The sequence below is a fragment of the Panthera uncia genome, chromosome F1 (assembly GCF_023721935.1).
Source record: "Panthera uncia isolate 11264 chromosome F1, Puncia_PCG_1.0, whole genome shotgun sequence".
In the NCBI taxonomy this organism is placed as follows: domain Eukaryota; kingdom Metazoa; phylum Chordata; class Mammalia; order Carnivora; family Felidae; genus Panthera; species Panthera uncia.
The window spans coordinates 52,254,873-52,271,881 of record NC_064813.1 but is presented as its reverse complement, the minus strand read 5'-3'; the positions used below and the strand labels follow the sequence as shown (position 1 = coordinate 52,271,881).

The 17,009-nt window shown below is 37.3% G+C and overlaps 1 protein-coding gene across 1 annotated transcript in view; it reads left to right on the top strand.

The window, feature by feature from the left end:
- The window catches only part of USH2A (usherin), a 733,950-nt gene that overhangs the window by 278,878 nt on the left and 438,063 nt on the right, over positions 1-17,009 (top strand). Inside the window, exon 21 of the mRNA XM_049634559.1 lies at positions 8,444-8,574. Within this exon, the coding sequence (XP_049490516.1) occupies positions 8,444-8,574 (131 nt within the window). The remainder of the gene's footprint in view (positions 1-8,443; positions 8,575-17,009) is intronic.

The window sequence follows — 17,009 nt, the reverse complement described above, 5'->3', positions numbered from 1 at the left end:
GTGTGTGTGTGTGTGTGTGTGTGTGTGTGTGTGTGTGTGTGTGTGTGTTGGTTGGTTGGAAGAGGTAGTCATGGAGCAAGGATGGAAAAAGGAAGATCATTTAGGGGAAACAACCACAATAATCCAGGAGACAGAGAATGATGATTCATAACACAGAATGATTCAAAATGTGTACAGAACTCAAGTAAATTAAGTAGAAACAAATAAAATGAAGTCTTTGAAGTTGGGCAAAGGATATTGGTGTGTATAGCTCCTAAAAAAATGTATGGCTATTTTTTTATGGCTGACATATATATATTTATGAAAATATATATGAAAATCTGAAAAATCTCATCATCACTAATAACATAAAAAATGAAATTTAGCATATATACAGTAAAGTGCAAAAAACAACACTGAGTTCCCATTCTTTGCATCTCAGATTTTGAACTGTTTATTGTCGGCCAGAGTCTAGGGAAATGGTCATTCACACTATGGAAAAGTATCTGAATTAATTATTAGTTGTGAGAGGTGATAGATGGAGCAATATTTATACAATTTTTAATTTTTAAATATTTACTCTTATCAACTGGACATTATCTTAGAGTTTAAAAATGCAAGAAAAAAAGGGGCACCTGGGTGGCTCAGGCAGTTAAGAGTTCAGTTCTTGCTTTTGGCTCAGGTCATGATCTCACAGCTTCATGGGTTCAATCGCTTTGTGGGTTCATCGGGCTCTGCGCTGGAAGGCTTCACACTGCTTGGGATTCTCTCTCTCCCTCTCTCTCTGTTCTTCTTCCCCTTGCACTGTCTCTGTCTCTCTCAAAATAAATTTAAAAAAAAAATGCAAAAAAAAATGTTTGTCACAATAATACCTTTGCTATAAAAAATGAGAAACTAACTAAATGCTATCTATGATAAAATTATAAAATAAACCATGGTAAATGTATTTAGTCATTGGAGAAATGACTATATATTGTTGTCAGCTGATGTGGAAAGATATCTGCTATATGTTAATAAGTGAAAAAAACTTACCAGAAGCATTGCTCACAATAGCTAAGATATGGAAACAACCCAAGCGTCCATCAATGGATGAATGGATAAAGAAAATGCTATACACACACATACACACACATACATACATGTATATATGTAATGGAATATTATTCAGCCACGTAAAAAGAAATCCTACTATTTGTGACAACATGGATGAAGCTGAAGGATATTATGCTGAGTGAAATAAGCCACACAGAGAAAGACACATACTATAAGGTCTCACTTGTATGTGAATAAGAAGCAAAACAACAAACAAACAAAGAAATCCCTCAAAAGCATAAAAACAGAGTAGGATGGTGGTTACCAGAAGCTAGGGAAATATTGGCCAAAGGGTGCAAAGTTGGGTTTATTTAGGATGAATAAGAGATCTAACATGTAGGTATGATGACTCTACTTAATAATACTGTATTGAACACTGGAAAGGCGCTAAGAGAGTAATTTGAAATGTACTCATCACGCACACAAAAATGATAACTATGTGAATGTATGATATGTTAATTAGCTTGACTATAGTAATCATTTTACTATGTATATGTATATCATATTATGTACACCTCCAATATATACAATATATATTAAAAATTATTTTTGAAACATGTAGAATAGAATGTGTGATATACTCCAATTTCAGTAAGGAGAAAACAAATAAACAATGACCTTTGTGTGTGTGCTAAATGCAAGAGTTTGTGTGTAAAAAATTCTGAGAAAAAATTTGCCAAATTGTTGGCAGTGGTTTCTCTGATGATGGCAGGTAGGACTACAGAGAACTTTCACTTTTAGCTTCTATAATTCTATAGTGTTTGAATTTTACGTAACTATTATTTATTAATTTTTGGCAAACTTCTGTATTGAAGTTTAACGTATATAAAGTGCAAAAATCATAAGTGTACAAGTTGATGGATTTCAAAAACTGACTAGCCCTGCATATCCAGCACCCAGATTATTAAATAAACCATCTTCAGGGCCCCCAGAAGCTCTGCATTATGCAGAGCTGTTCTACGTCACAACCAGGACTACCGTTATCCTGATGTCCGACACCACTGATTTAATTTGCTTGGTTTTAAACTTGATATAGTTGAGATTACGCAGTGTGCATTCTACTCTACCTAGTATTTTTTCCAGAATGTCGTGTTTGTGAGATTTATGCATGCAGTTGAATGTAGTTTGGTTTGTTCACTTTCAGTGCTGTACTGTATCCCATCTCTTTATCCTTTCTGTAGTTGATGGGCATTTGTACACATTCCAGTTTGATGGTATAATGAAAAGTAATTCATTATACCACCACTATACAAGTATAAATGTACTTGTATATCTTCCTGAACCTATGAATTTTGGGGGATATATACCTTGGAGTGGAATAGCTAGATCACGTGGTGTGCATATATTTAGAAGACATATGGATAATGTATAAATAGTGCCAGTTTTTCAAAGTGGTTGTATCAATTTATACTCCCACTAGTAGTTTGTGAGCGTTCCAGTTACTCTACCTTTTGGCTACACTTTGTATTTTCTTTTTTTTAATTTAATTTTTTAATGTTTATTTATTTTTGTGTGTGTGTGTGTGTGAGAGAGAGAGAGAGAGAGAGAGAGAGAGAGAGAGAGAGAGAGGAGAGAGAGAAAGCAAGGGCCAGCAGGGGAGGGGCAGAGAGAGATGAAGACAGAGAATCCAAAGCAGGCTCTGTGTTATCAGTGCAAAGCCTGATGTGGGGCTCAAACTCATGAACTGTGAGATCATGACCTGAATCAAAGTCAAGCTTAACCGACTGAGCCACCAAGGTGCCCCTGTATTTTCTATTTCATTTCAGCCATATTGGTGGATGTTTAGCGGTACTGCATTTTGTTTTGCATTTCTCTGATGACTAGTGATCCTGAGCATCTTTTCTTTGTTGATTGGTCCCTTGGCTATAATCTTTCTTGAAAATCTATTTGCCCCCAATTTTCTAATGGGTTGGTTGTCTTTTTCTTGTGCATTTGTAGGATGTATTCTAGATATGTATCTGTTATCACAAGTATGTAGTGCAAATATCTTCTCCTACTACGTTAGTTGCCTTTTCACTTTCCCATTCATGCCTTTTGTTAGACAAGAGTTTTTATTTCTAACATAGGATAATTTATCACCTTTCCCTTTCTATTATAGTTTTGCCTTATTATTTAAGAACTCTTTGCCTATTCCATGGCCCTGTAACTGTATTGCTTTTATGATTAAATATTTAAAGTTATAAAACATATTTGCATAAAAGTTAAGTATTTCTATCTAGATCTTGGATTTTTAGATTTTTTAAAATGTTATACCATTTTATTTTATAAAACGTGTATTTTATACATCTGTGTATCCAAAGAGCTGCACAAAGTATGCCTTCCTTAAATGTTTCTGGAGTGAACGAATAAATATTGAGATAGAAGAATGCTGTATTATTTATCCAGATACTTGAAACAAAAAATATTGAACTTTAGAATATGTCCTCTCTTTTTTTAAAATCAAAATCTAAATTTTAGGCAAGGGTGAAATGTATGTTTCTTACCCTTCTATTCATTTGAGTCAGCATGCTCCTTAACACAAAGCTTTAAAGTAAAAATTCCTTTGGTACCACTTGGCTCTGGCCCAATGTCTTCTTATTCTTGGGACAGGATGAAAGCCCATGCATGAGGCATAGGGGAAGAAGGGTCAAGTTCAATCACATATCTATATTTAAAACTTCTGCTCTTGGGGCACCTGGGTCGCTTAGTTGGTTAAGCATCCGACTTCGGTTCAGGTCATGATCTCACTGCTCATGAGTTCGAGCCCCGTGTTGAGCTCTTTCTGACAGCTCAGAGCCTGGAGGCTGCTTTGAATTCTGTGTCTCCCTCTCTGTCTCCCTCTCCTGCTCTTGTTCTGTCTGTCTCTCTCTCTTGAGAATGAATAAACATTAAAAAAATTACAACAAAACAAAACAAAAAACTTCTGCTCTCTCAGGGTGCCACATGTCTGTTTCCATTCCTTTGCCCAACAAAAGGCACATGGCTGAGCCTAAAATCAATGGATGGGGTCATACAAATATATAATCTTCTTACAGGAAAAGGAAGGGTGATGATTTTGAACAATTAGGCATTTTACTATTCTGTCTCATGGCAAACTCAATAACATTTTCTTTGAAATATTGTATAAATTATTATATTGTTATATTTACATGCAAATACATTTATATGTGAATTTAGTTTATTTAAAATTGATTACAGGATTTAAGACTTTGGGCTCAGAGGATAGGATTTATCTATGTCTATGGCAATATTATCAAGAACATGAAGTTTCAGTGGATGAGTGCATTGATCATTTCTTCCTAGAATACATGCAAAAAATTCATTCTTTCTAATGTAAGGGAAAAAATGACAACACTGAATTATTTGAAAACCTAGGGGAAAGTTGATCATACAACCTCAAATCAAATTACCCTTTATTACACTAAATGCTCTCTTCTCATAGGAAATTTTCTTTCATTGGTGTAAAGTATTATATTTTAGTTGGGCTAAAAGTGCATTTCTTTGTTACACAAGTGTAAAATCTATAAATCAAATGCTGTATCTGAAAAACACATGCACTTTTATATCCCATGAACAGCATGTAATATTAGTTGACTTATTCCCAAGTATAACTTGGCTAAATATTCCTGTAATTCTTACCCTGATTCCATTCCATTTAATACATTTCCTATCAGTTAGGAACAAGTAATTGTATTTCCAGATCAATTAATTTCTTCCCTCATTCAAATCCTTACTGTTGCTCTCCTGTCTATTGCCACATAGATGCCACCAGTACAGTAATAGAGAATTTTGTCATCTTCATGTCCTGAATTGTAGCTATTTGTATGAAATCACCTTCATCTGTTTAATTTTTTATTTATTTTTTAAGTTCATCTATTTATTTTGAGAGAAAGAGACAGAGAGAGAGAGAGAGAAGGGCAGAGAGAGAGAGAGAGAGAGAGAGAGGGAGAGAGAGAGAGATAGGCAAAGAGAGAGGGAGAGAGGGAGAGAGGGAGGGAGGGAGAGAGGGAGAGAGAGAATCCCAAGCAGGCTCCGTGATGTCAGTGCAGAGCCCCACACAGGTCTCAATCTCATGAACCATAAGGTCATGACCTGACCAGAGATGGAGTCTGACGCTTAACCTACCGAGCCACCCAAATGCTGCCAGGTGTTTAATTTTAAAGTAATAGTTTTAATTATAGTATTTGATATCACATATAAAATTTGAAAAACAATAACAAGAAGGTAAGATGTCTGTTGGAGAGAACTACTCTAGACCCGAAGGAGAGAAGCTTAAGAGGAGAAGAGTTGGTAGAGATAGAACTGTTCTCTAGTCACACTGTCGACCACACTTTGACCAAGTCTGTGCTTTTGCTGGCAGGTGTCTCCTCCTTTAACTTGATTGGTGTACCCAAGTAATTTATTTCTTTGCCTCCCATTTCCTTCTTTATCAGATTTTTGTGATGAGTGTTGTATATACATTACTTATTCATCCATTCTCTCAATTCTTATCACCCAGTAGTTTGGGCTCTGGACCATTGCGTTCTACTGAAAATGATTATGTCTAATGATTAGTAAGTATCAGCTTTGTAATCTTTTCTTGAGGTGTAATTATTCTGGGCTTACAGGAAGTGTCACATGGTTAACGAACTTTGCCTTCTTAACGTTCTCTTATCTAGGCTTCTGTTTTACAGTATTATCATCATTGTTCTGACTTTGTTATTGTTTCTTTTCTTTTTGTTTCATTTATTTTATTTGTTTTTTTTATTTTCTAAATGTGGGGCATTTCCCCTAAAGGTGGTTCTTCTTTCTCTATATTCTGCCTCCAGGAGACATGGATTCTTGACAGGTGTTTGCCAATTTATTTTTCTAGACTCATCTTCTTTTCTAAGATTTAGTTTCTTGTTTCTAAATGATGGATAGGTTTTAACATAACTAATATAAATGCATTGTACCCCAACTGAACTTATGTCCTCAACCCCATATTTTCTTCTTTACCTGACCTTTCTATTTCTGTTAATAATGATGCTTTTTCCCTCCAGTGATTGATGAAAAGGATTCACCATGTAGTCCCACATCATCACCTCATATCAACATGTCTTAATGAGTTTCTTCTAAAATATACAGAGTTTTCCTTTCAACCCATTTAGTTACTTGTCAGTTCTTAATTAAAAATTTTATCATCTTATTCCCCCAAAGCACAGTGATATCCTAACTGGTTCCTCTGTGGCTAAATTATCTGTATCTTTCATATATCCCCCCATTAGTTTGGTTGCCTTAATCCTGACTTTGAGCACCCTATTCCCTTTCTGCACCCAAGGTTTAATACCTTCCTTTAGTCTATAGGGTAAATTCCAATCTGGAATTTAGCTAAGTAAATTTAGTACGAGAGATGAACTAGTAGCAAGGATTCAAATGAATTTGAACACCGAAGAGTGATTTGTTGGGACCAAGAATCTTATTTTGTGGAGTCAGAGAGACACTGGGAGAGACCAGGTATAAGTCTAACAAGGACATAATAATGTCCTAGAAGCTAGGAGGAAGAGAATCGGAATATGAGGCAATGTAATATCAAAATGCGTAGGACAAATATGTTTCAAAGGGCCAAAGCACAAAAAAACCTGGAAGCTGAAGATGCAGAAGCTAAGAAGGCTGGGAAAAATTTGAGTTGCCTCTTGGGAAAGTCTGAAGCCCATATTCCAGGATTGCCTTTGCTGTTAAAGTGTTAAAAAAACTTCACTCTAAAGATACTTATCACACAACCTGCCTTTTCATCTTTGTCTTCTACCCAAGCTTCTCAAGCTAGATAGTCTATGGCAGATAGGCTAAGATGTGGTCTTGCCCGTCTTTCCAGATTCATCTGAACTCCCTCACGTCCAACATTCTTTAATACTTTCCACACCTCTAGCCCTTTGAGGTTTCCCCTAAAGTCCTTTCTACTTTCTGAAAACAATTTCAAGCATCATATTTTCTGTAAAACCTGCCTCAATCCTTTTGAATCAAATTATGTCTTATAAATATGTCTATATCACTTATCACACCTCATTACTGGATTTTGTTTTGTCTGTTTTCTTAGCTAGAAGTTAAGTTAATGTCAGGCACTGGCTTGTTAGTTTTTTTTCTTTTTTACTGTGTAGCAGAGTACTCAGTTAATGTGAATGTTGCATTGATGCATAGTTAAAAAATGATAATACAGTACTCACGAAATGACTTCTGCTTCCCTGTCTCCACAATTATGCTAAAACTTCCCCCTTACCTCTGATGCACCCCCTCTCATTTCTCCTCCTCCAGACTCTCAAAATATTTAATAAGTGCACCTAGCCATCATGGGATGAATGGGGTGGAAAGATGAGTCTGACAGGGCTCCTGCAGCAGGTGCAGTCTGTTGATCCCCAATTAAAACCCCATCTATGTAAGAAACTTGGTTACCAGCCCAGCCTGAAGGGGGCTTTCTCTCCTTCAAACTTCCATAGTTATGGTTGACTGTATTACTACTCAAATCAGTTTCACTAATTATTTAATATTGTGATCTCAAGCTGGTATTTGATTCTTACATAAGTTCTTGACCTCTTATTTTATTCTCCTTGTACGATTTGCCTGTTAAGACACATACATTTTTTGTTTTAATTTCCAACTAAACTGGAAACTCTTTGAGAACAAAGACTGCACCTCTTAAACTTCTTTGCCACTTTCAAAACATGAAGTGTGTGATACACAGGAAGAGTGCTGTAAGTGAGTGGGATTCCAGATTGAATGGAGTTGGGACCATGTAGGGTAGTGGGAAGACAGTTTATGAGACCATCACAAGCTTCCCCTGCTTCCAGAGCTGGGGAAATTCCTGTGAGACAAGAGCACTCTGTGTCAAGGGCAGTGCTCGTAGGTTATCTGAAGGGTGAAGGAGACCCTGAACTTTTAAAGGCTGTAGACCATTTGGTTACAGGATCCTGTTTCAGAAAATTAGCTCTCTGGGCTGCTTCATAGCAGGTCTTTCCAGTTCTTAGCTTCTATTACTAGATTGATTCTTTAAATATAGGCATTTTAAATGAGGTGCCCTGTGGTCCTTTCATTCATGTCAAAAACCCATTTATTTTTATGGCTCTGATAATATTTTCACGTTGATACTCTGAATATCCAGTTTTGGGTTGACAACATGTCTTTATATGTTGATGAGTTTTGCATAAATTTAAAGTACATTATATATTGATTAGTGGGAGTGCAGGCTTGAGTCTCCAAGAACAGGTTGGCATTCATAATAGGTTGTATTTAAAACCAAATGGCTAGGACCAGTCCATTGCTGTGTATAATTCCCTGACTGTACTCACTGCATCATAAATAATAATGAAAGTAAATGTACATTTATCAGAAAGAATCAACAAAACCCCAGCACTGATTTGCTGATTGCACTTGTCTCCAGGCATTAAGGCCAGTTTTCGAACAAGGGTGCCTGAAGGTTTGATTGTCTTTGCTGCATCACCTGGCAATCAGGAAGAGTATTTTGCACTTCAGTTGAAGAATGGACGTCCTTATTTTCTTTTCGATCCTCAGGTAAATGAGTAGTCATAAGACTTGATATTTCTGAGAGCGTCCTAGGTGCCAGATACTGAGGTAAGCGCTTGTATTTTCACACTGAATCCTCACCAAAAGCTTGGAGGTAAGTACTATTATTAGCCCCACTTTACCAATGGAGAAAATGAAACCTACCATGGTGGTGATGACTCTCCCACAGCTGAAATAGCAGAGCTGACTTTCAAACCACATAGTCTGACTGAGAGTCTACATGCTTAACAACCGTATGCTGTCTTATCATAAAGGGAAAAGTTTTATGTAAATTTGAAAAGGCTGGTTATTTTCCTTGTAAGCAAAATTATATCACCCTTTATTCTTCCACTTTCTCTCTTCCTCCTCTCTCCCTCTTTCTCTCTGTCTCCCCCGACTCTTTCTTCCTTCCTTCTTTCCTTCCTTCCTCTCTCCATGCCTCCTTTGTTTGCCAACAACTATTTAAGGGCCTATCAGGTAGTATAATGCTGGGTGTTGCAGACTGCAATAGTTTTAAAGTTAAATGTGCCCATGCCCTTATGAAACAGTCTGAGGAGGATACACTGAAAAAACTAATTTAAAGTATTCATGTATATTAAGAAAGAGAAGTAAAAAATGCTAAGCATTATGGGAGCATAAAATAAAAGGGCTTTCTTTGCTGAGTTGTCAATCTTCTCTGAAAATGTGGTATTTAACTGAGATGCAAAACAATGAGGAAAAGTCGGTCAGAACAAGAGCGTATGTCTGTTCAGGAAGATGTGTGTTTGAGGTGGGACAGGACATAGGAGATACTAATGAAAGATCGAGGAAGGCACTGGGAATATAATTTCCAGGCAGAGCAAATAGCAAATCTTAAGTGCCCGAGGTACATAAGAACATGACATTGTATACATTGAGATGAATCCAAGATGGCTGAGGGATGAAACAAAGAGAAAAGTGTGAGGTTGAAAAGCTGGGTGGAAACCAAGTCATGTAGGGCCTTGTAAGCAAATGCGAAGATATAAACTTTTCCTAAGGGCAATGGGAAAGCATTGAATAGTTGTCTTCCCTTTAGTTAAACAAATATTGGTAGGAATTTGACATTAGGCACTGTATTGGGCCTGTGAGTAATTGAGAAATGAGTAAAACTTTGTAAAAGATGTTTTACTTTCTGTTCCCTCAGGTTTTCAACTTAAAACTGCTGATCTAAGTCATAAATTATGCTTGCCAAATAAATGTTTTACATTACACTGTAAAGCTGGCATGACTTTTCCTCCCTGATCTAAGGCATGGGCCAAGAGCTCCAGGGGAGGATCACCTCTTAATACATCCCGAACACCCTCACACCTTGGAGAGGAAAGGCAGGGCCTGCTGGACTAGATGTATTTGAGCATCATGCCAGGCTCCTTTCAGGGGCCTCAAGAGGCAGGGTGGGCCCTTGGTGTTTCAGGATGTTGGAAGAGCCATGAGTTGGCAGCTGGAAAAACCAAGGAAGAAAGTTTTCTGCCTGGTGTTTCAATGGGGATCTGATAACTACAGGGCCAGTACTTGATAGGTCCTCAGGCGCAAGGACTTCTATGTGTCCTGTAGAATTGCAGTTTCCTAAGGGGTGTCCATAGGTGGGCAGTGAGTGAGCAAAGAAGAAATAGCATCACACATAAGCAGATCCAGCAGCCAGAGAGAACGGGAGAAGAAGCAGCTGTCTCAGAAGGCCAGGCAGATGGCAATTGGGAACGAAAATACAACAACCAGCATGCTGAAGTTGATTCAATTACAGAACTGAAAATATTATTTATCATTTGAGAACTTTAAGTAGATTAATTAGAAAGAAGATACTTCTGAGCCTCAGATTAGCAGGTCAAAATATGTAACAAGATTTAAAAAGATGGAGACTACTAAGAAGAAATTCAAAAGGAGAACAAAAAACACCTGGACGATAAAAAGGATACAAAGGATGAGAGAAAATAATGGAATTTAAAGTAGGAGAGGATATCCTTTTAATAAATAATGGATTATAAATTTATTGAAAGGACTGATGAAGTTTTAATCAAGATTAAGCAAACTATTGCCTCTATAGGATCTCTATGTGCCAGGCATTACTGTAAGTGTTCACACAATGTGTACACACACACACACACACACACACACGCACATGCACACACACATTTAAATACCACAACTCTGATGTGGATACTCGTAATCCCACTTTACAAGTAAAAATACAATCTGAGCCACAGTTAAATTAATTTCCCTGGCATCATCCAACTAATCAGTGATGAAGCCAGGACTGAAACCCTGGCAATCCACCTCCAAAGACCATGATTTTTAACTCCAGTATTATACTGCTTTTTAACATGAAAGAATAATGCTTGTTAAATACCCAGAGACTCAGATAAAATGCCATCCATGTGCCATATTGGAAGGAAATATATCAAGCCTTTTGGCTTCTAACCAAAAGGAAAGAAAAAAAGTCTGAACTATAAAGAGGAAAAGCAGTGGTGAATATTAAACCTGACAATACTAAGTTCACCTTAAATATTTAATGACAGTGTGACTAGAAATGTGTTTTACACTGCCAAAGAATCTTTGAAATAGAGGAGACACGTGGCAAAGGCAAAGCGGACAAACAAATACACCTCTAATAGTTGTTTGGTGCTAAAATTACTGAAAGTTGAAGGAGAGGGAAAGATGAGTGATTTAAAAGTTTCTAAAGGTATCAACCTAGTGGAGAAGGCAGTAGGGGAATAGATCGCGTTGGTGTCTTATTTTCATAAAATGGATAGGCAAGAATGTTTTATTTTAAATGCTGTGAAAAAGACATTAATTATTGATAAAATGAAGATGTTCCCAGAACATCCAAATTAACAAGGTGAAAAGAGAGACTAAATGCTAGATGGTAAAAATCAACAAAAAATCATGAAAAGAGAGGAAAACAGTACGGTAAAATAGAAGAATGTCAACGAGAAAGAAAAATCTGGCTCTGTGTTTCTTTCCTCAACCTATTAATATCCGGGAATATTTGAGAAGATGCCAGATAGAGAAAAACCTTAATTGTGTAACCGCTTAGTCATAGAGCTTTGAAAGTATACAAAGTGGGTTCACATTAATTATCTGACTTCATTCTTGAAGTGGCCACTTGAGGTAGGTATTGTTTTCATCCCAGCTTTAGAGGAAGTGGTTTAACTAGGGTCACACAATAATTTAGTGATGACACTGGCCCTGGATTTACTTTATTTCGTTCAATGCCATTTGGTTACACAACTTTTGTACTCCCGGCACTGTGTTATGCAGTTATGCACTGGAGCACAGTGGTGAGAAATGAATGCGATGCCATTCCCTACTTCCCGTTGCTCATCTGGGCCTCTTCTCCCCCAGTTGGAGAACAGAGTCTCTGCCCAAGTTGGAGAGGGCAGGGAAGGAACAGTACTCGGAGAGATGTCCTATGGTGGCTTCATGCTGCCTTGCACTTACAGTTGGCCATGTCCTTCATGAATGTCCATCCCAGTGTCTGTGTGATTCTAGATGACCATGCACATCCCAGAGCTACATTTGCAACCAGATACTGGCCTAGGTTGTTCATCGCCGGTATCCAGTACCATACGCATACATGCGGGCACACACACTTGTACACACACGCACTCCAAACATGTGGGGCAAAGTCTTTGCAGAATTAATCCAAAAATGATTTCACCAGACCTGAAGCACGACTGCCACCTCTTTGGACAGTGTTGTTTCCCTTTGGGGAGAATGTGGTACCTTAACATGCTGCAGAACAGGAGGGTAAACGAGTTAACTCCACTCAGCCACAGGATTGTCATTATGATCCTGAGAATGGCTGCCAGAAAACTCTGTCTCATCGTTGTCATTGCCTTTTCAGTGATCAGATAGTCCAGTGTAAGAGACAATAGCAGAGTTCAGGGAAGCATTCACAGGACATTGCCAATAATTTCTGTCCCTTTCCCTTCTCCCTCAGATAATTACTTAGAGCACTCATTGCTGTCATTACCTTTCCAGCTGCTCTGTCCCTACTCTCTATACTCAAATCCTAACCTGTATAAAAAGTTGGTAGGTGCCAGCCAAGTATTAATCAAATTGGTATGGCCAAAAGTTGGAGGAACAGGGGGATGGAAGGGTTTAATGATGCCTGGCAAGTGATTTTTTTATCTGAAATAATAGTATCTCTCCATAAGGCAAAAGTTGCCTGCATTTTCAGGAAAGTGACAATGAATTTATTAAAAAGAAAATAAGGTATCAGTTGAGCAGGATTACCTTAGGATGTACTCGAGAAAGTGTAATCAGATATATTATACTAAATGGTCTTGGGACTGATGCCATCTATGTATGAAACAGTGAGCTCCAGCTAGCAGAGGCTGTATCCTTCCCCACTACTGGGGAATTTATACTCTAATGCAGGTTAAGTAGACATATCTGCTAACTTTTTAATGAAGGCTCTACATATTTTCAGACCAAGAATTGTTGAACCAGAGGAATGGAGAAAATCTTGAATGTTCTTCCATTGTTTGTTCTGTTTTTAGGACAGAATATGGAATACAGCTGTCTGTAGAAAGTTAGAGGTATCCCAGATTTAAAGAAGTTAGGAGTTTTATATGCTTCCCATTGATGTTCAAATTATTTATATTTTGCCAGTTCTCTGTCCTTTGTCTTTATATGAGATAAGATTATCTAATGAACACCTTATTGTACTCATCAGACAAGTAGTTACTTGCTTAACATATCTTTGGTATCAGACTATATAGACCGGTGAGGGCAAAGTCTTTCTGCTTTGTCCTGAAACATATCCCTGCGGCTAAGTCCTTAGAATGCTCAATAAATAAATATCTGTTGACAGTTTGACTGACTGACTGAATAACTATGGGAAAGTATACTTATAATTGAAGAAAATTACCCATTTTCTAGGATACAATTTCCAGCTCTTTAATGATCATTTAACAATTTAGTTCTTATTTGTCTTAATTTCTCAGTTTGTTAGAAACTTTGACTTTAAGTGATGATTATTTTTAAGTTACTTTCCTGAATCCATTCAAAAGAGTTAAATTTGAATTGTGAAAAGAGCCTTTTATAGTAACTTAAAGTCACTGCTGTCTAGCACATCGTTTCAAAACAACTTGAAGTTATTGTGTGTGTTTTTAGAAATATGTTAATAAACTTAAGTCATGAATTCCTTATATAACAGTGTAATCCTACAGAGAAGCTATAGGTGTAAAAACTTATTTGCTTTTCTTTCAACGATCAAATGCATTCTGTGAATAAGTATTTGGGGTAGGAGGAAAGATTCTTCATAATATTTAAAATTGGATATGTGTTCGCATATTTTGAACCGAACACCTGGAATTATTGTGAAGATTCACAGTAAAGTTCCTCCGATTCTTAATTGCTGTATTTTTTGCCTAAGTCTCTACCAGCTATTATCTCCCATTCTTTATTTTATTAATTTCTACTTGTATATACCTGATTAAATGATATTTTATTGGCCAATAATGACTTGTGGGAATCATTTAAATGTTTTATGTTCAGTGATGTTAAGAAGAAATTCACATAACATTCTGATTTCATTAGAAGAAAGGGGCGCCTGGGTGGCGCAGTCGGTTAAGAGTCCGACTTCAGCCAGGTCACGATCTCGCGGTCCGTGAGTTCGAGCCCCGCGTCAGGCTCTGGGCTGATGGCTCGGAGCCTGGAGCCTGTTTCCGATTCTGTGTCTCCCTCTCTCTCTGCCCCTCCCCCGTTCATGCTCTGTCTCTCTCTGTCCCAAAAATAAAATAAAAAAAATAAAAAAAAAATAAAAAGAAGAAAGCTGCAAACAAGTGTGAATGGCATTTATTTAACATGTCTCATGTTTTCCAAATGGAAAGAATAAACTGCATGCTATGATACTAGGATCGATCGTAGAATTATTCTCTTAACATTGGTCGGGGAGTATATTTTTCAAATGATCACAAAAGAATAACATGCTAAGTTCTTCCAAGTATAAAGCAAATTTGGCATCCCGAAGCTCTATGTTATGTACTCGAATTTGTCTCCAGTGAATGTAATTTCTGATGTAGAGAACTGTTAATGCTTCAAATTGTTGCCAAACATAACATGAAGAACCACTTACTCAGACACCTGATCTTTAGAATGCAGCATCGTTTGTAACAATTTTAACGCTAACTAAGTACACTTTGATGAGACAGCATTTAATAAAATGCTCATTAATTTCATCATTAGCAAGGGTATGCTAAGAAGTAAGCCAGTTTCTTATGTCACGCCCAATTAGCATCCCATGCTAGTAATCCCATTAGTATTGTTGAATTCACTAATGGAAAAACTAATGGGCATGCTACCAGGGCACATTAATTGGGCACGACACCAGTTCTGGTTTTAATTATTAAACTACGATAATGAAATGTGTGTTTGTAAAATATTAAAATGCTGAAATAGGGTTGAAGAAAATAAAAGAGTATGTAGAGGAAAGAGATATAAAGAAAGCCAACCTACAAAAATTCAAGGACTAGAAAACAGATATACCAAATGGTCATCTTTCTAGCTGATCGAGTTGTCTATAAAAGTTGGGACACTGTCCACATGAGAAACAACCCACTCATCCTCATGGGAAATTAAAAGCTGTTTTTTTGCGATATGAATTTCTGTATGTCATACATGTTGTCATGCGCTGTATGAGGCCTGACAGGAGCCAATTAAATATGTAGAATGGACATGTTACATTGCCGAAGCTATTTTAGGGAAATACATACAGAAATGTTTTACTTAAGATGGTGTGACTCACATTGCACTTTTTGTGATACAAACCTTCAATTACATCAGATAATTATTACTTTTCTCTTTTGGAAAAACAGTATTCCAAAATTATAGGAGTTTGGCCAAACACTCCATCCAACTAATTAAAAAAATATTTTGTAATATTTTACCCAGTCCTATTTTGGTTTAAACATTTTTTTATTGGATTTGAAGTTAATTATTGCTAAGAAAATTACCTTCATTAAGAAAGAAATTTATTTTCATTTAGAAGGTTTGGAGTAATTTTCTGGTTGTTTTTTTCTTTGATAGTAGTGGTAGTAACTGATGATGGTGACAAAGTTGAAATATCTCCTACCTAGGCTTATTTGCTCATGAACGCTAAAAAAAGTAACACTGTACTAAGCATGATATGCCAAAAAGTGTCCACTTGGCTAGGAAGTACTCAGATGGAAGGTTTCTCTTCTACTTCTTTCTGTTTCCTTACCCTTACCTCCTTTCTGCTAATCTCTGTTCTTGATATCTGCCATTTCGTACTCTTAACTTTGTTTAATGTTTATTATTATTTTTTTTTTTAATTTTTTTTTTTCAACGTTTCTTATTTATTTTTGGGACAGAGAGAGACAGAGCATGAACGGGGGAGGGGCAGAGAGAGAGGGAGACACAGAATCGGAAACAGGCTCCAGGCTCCGAGCCATCAGCCCAGAGCCTGACGCGGGGCTCAAACTCACGGACCGCGAGATCGTGACCTGGCTGAAGTCGGACGCTTAACCGACTGTGCCACCCAGGCGCCCCTAATGTTTATTATTTTTGAGACAGAGAGTGAGAGAGAGCAAGCAGGGAAGGGGCAGGGAGAGAGGGAGACACAGAATCTGAAATAGGCCCCAGGCTCTGAGCTGTTTTCACAGAGCCTGATGAGGGGCTTGAACTCACAGACTGCTAGGTCATGACCTAAGTTGAAGTCAGACGCTTAACTGACTGAGCCACACAGATGCCCCTATTTATTTTTTTTAAGAGAGAGAGAGAGAGCAGGGGAGGGAAGGGGAGGTTGCAGAGGATCTGATGTAGGCTCTGTGCTAACAGCCCTAAATGGGGCTCGAATCATGAACCCTGAGATGATGACCTGAGCTGAAGTCAGATGCTTAACTGGCTGAGCCATCCAGGCACCCCTGCCATTTCCTACTCTTAACTGCTTAGGAACTCATTTTTAACTATGATAGTATGACCTTAGATAGAAGTTTCAATGCTAGATTTAAGATTACAAGGCAATGAGTACTAAGTTTAACTATGCATTTATGTTCAATGTGTTGATAACTGGCTAATTTTTATATGAATCTCATTCCTTCTACTTATTAGCAGTATAGTGAATGTTTTTGCCAGAGAAAAACTTTTTGCCAGATATTTCCCTACCTTTAGCACAATATAGATTCAATGGCATTGTATTAGTTTTAAGTTCTTTTTTCATATTTCTACCAAAATTCTTAAGAGCTAAACTTTTAGAGTAGAAGATTCATTATCTTTCTAATGAATATAAGTTCTCAAAATGCAAGTGTACTTTTAAGAGATTTTTTATTCCACAGAGAGGATCTTTTCAGATTTGAGTACTGTTTCTAGGAGGACATCACAGAAAATCCAGAATGATGTCAGGCATCAACTTTCACTTTGAGTTCTGTTGAAATATAGGCATGCTTGCATCATGGGGATGTCAAAGC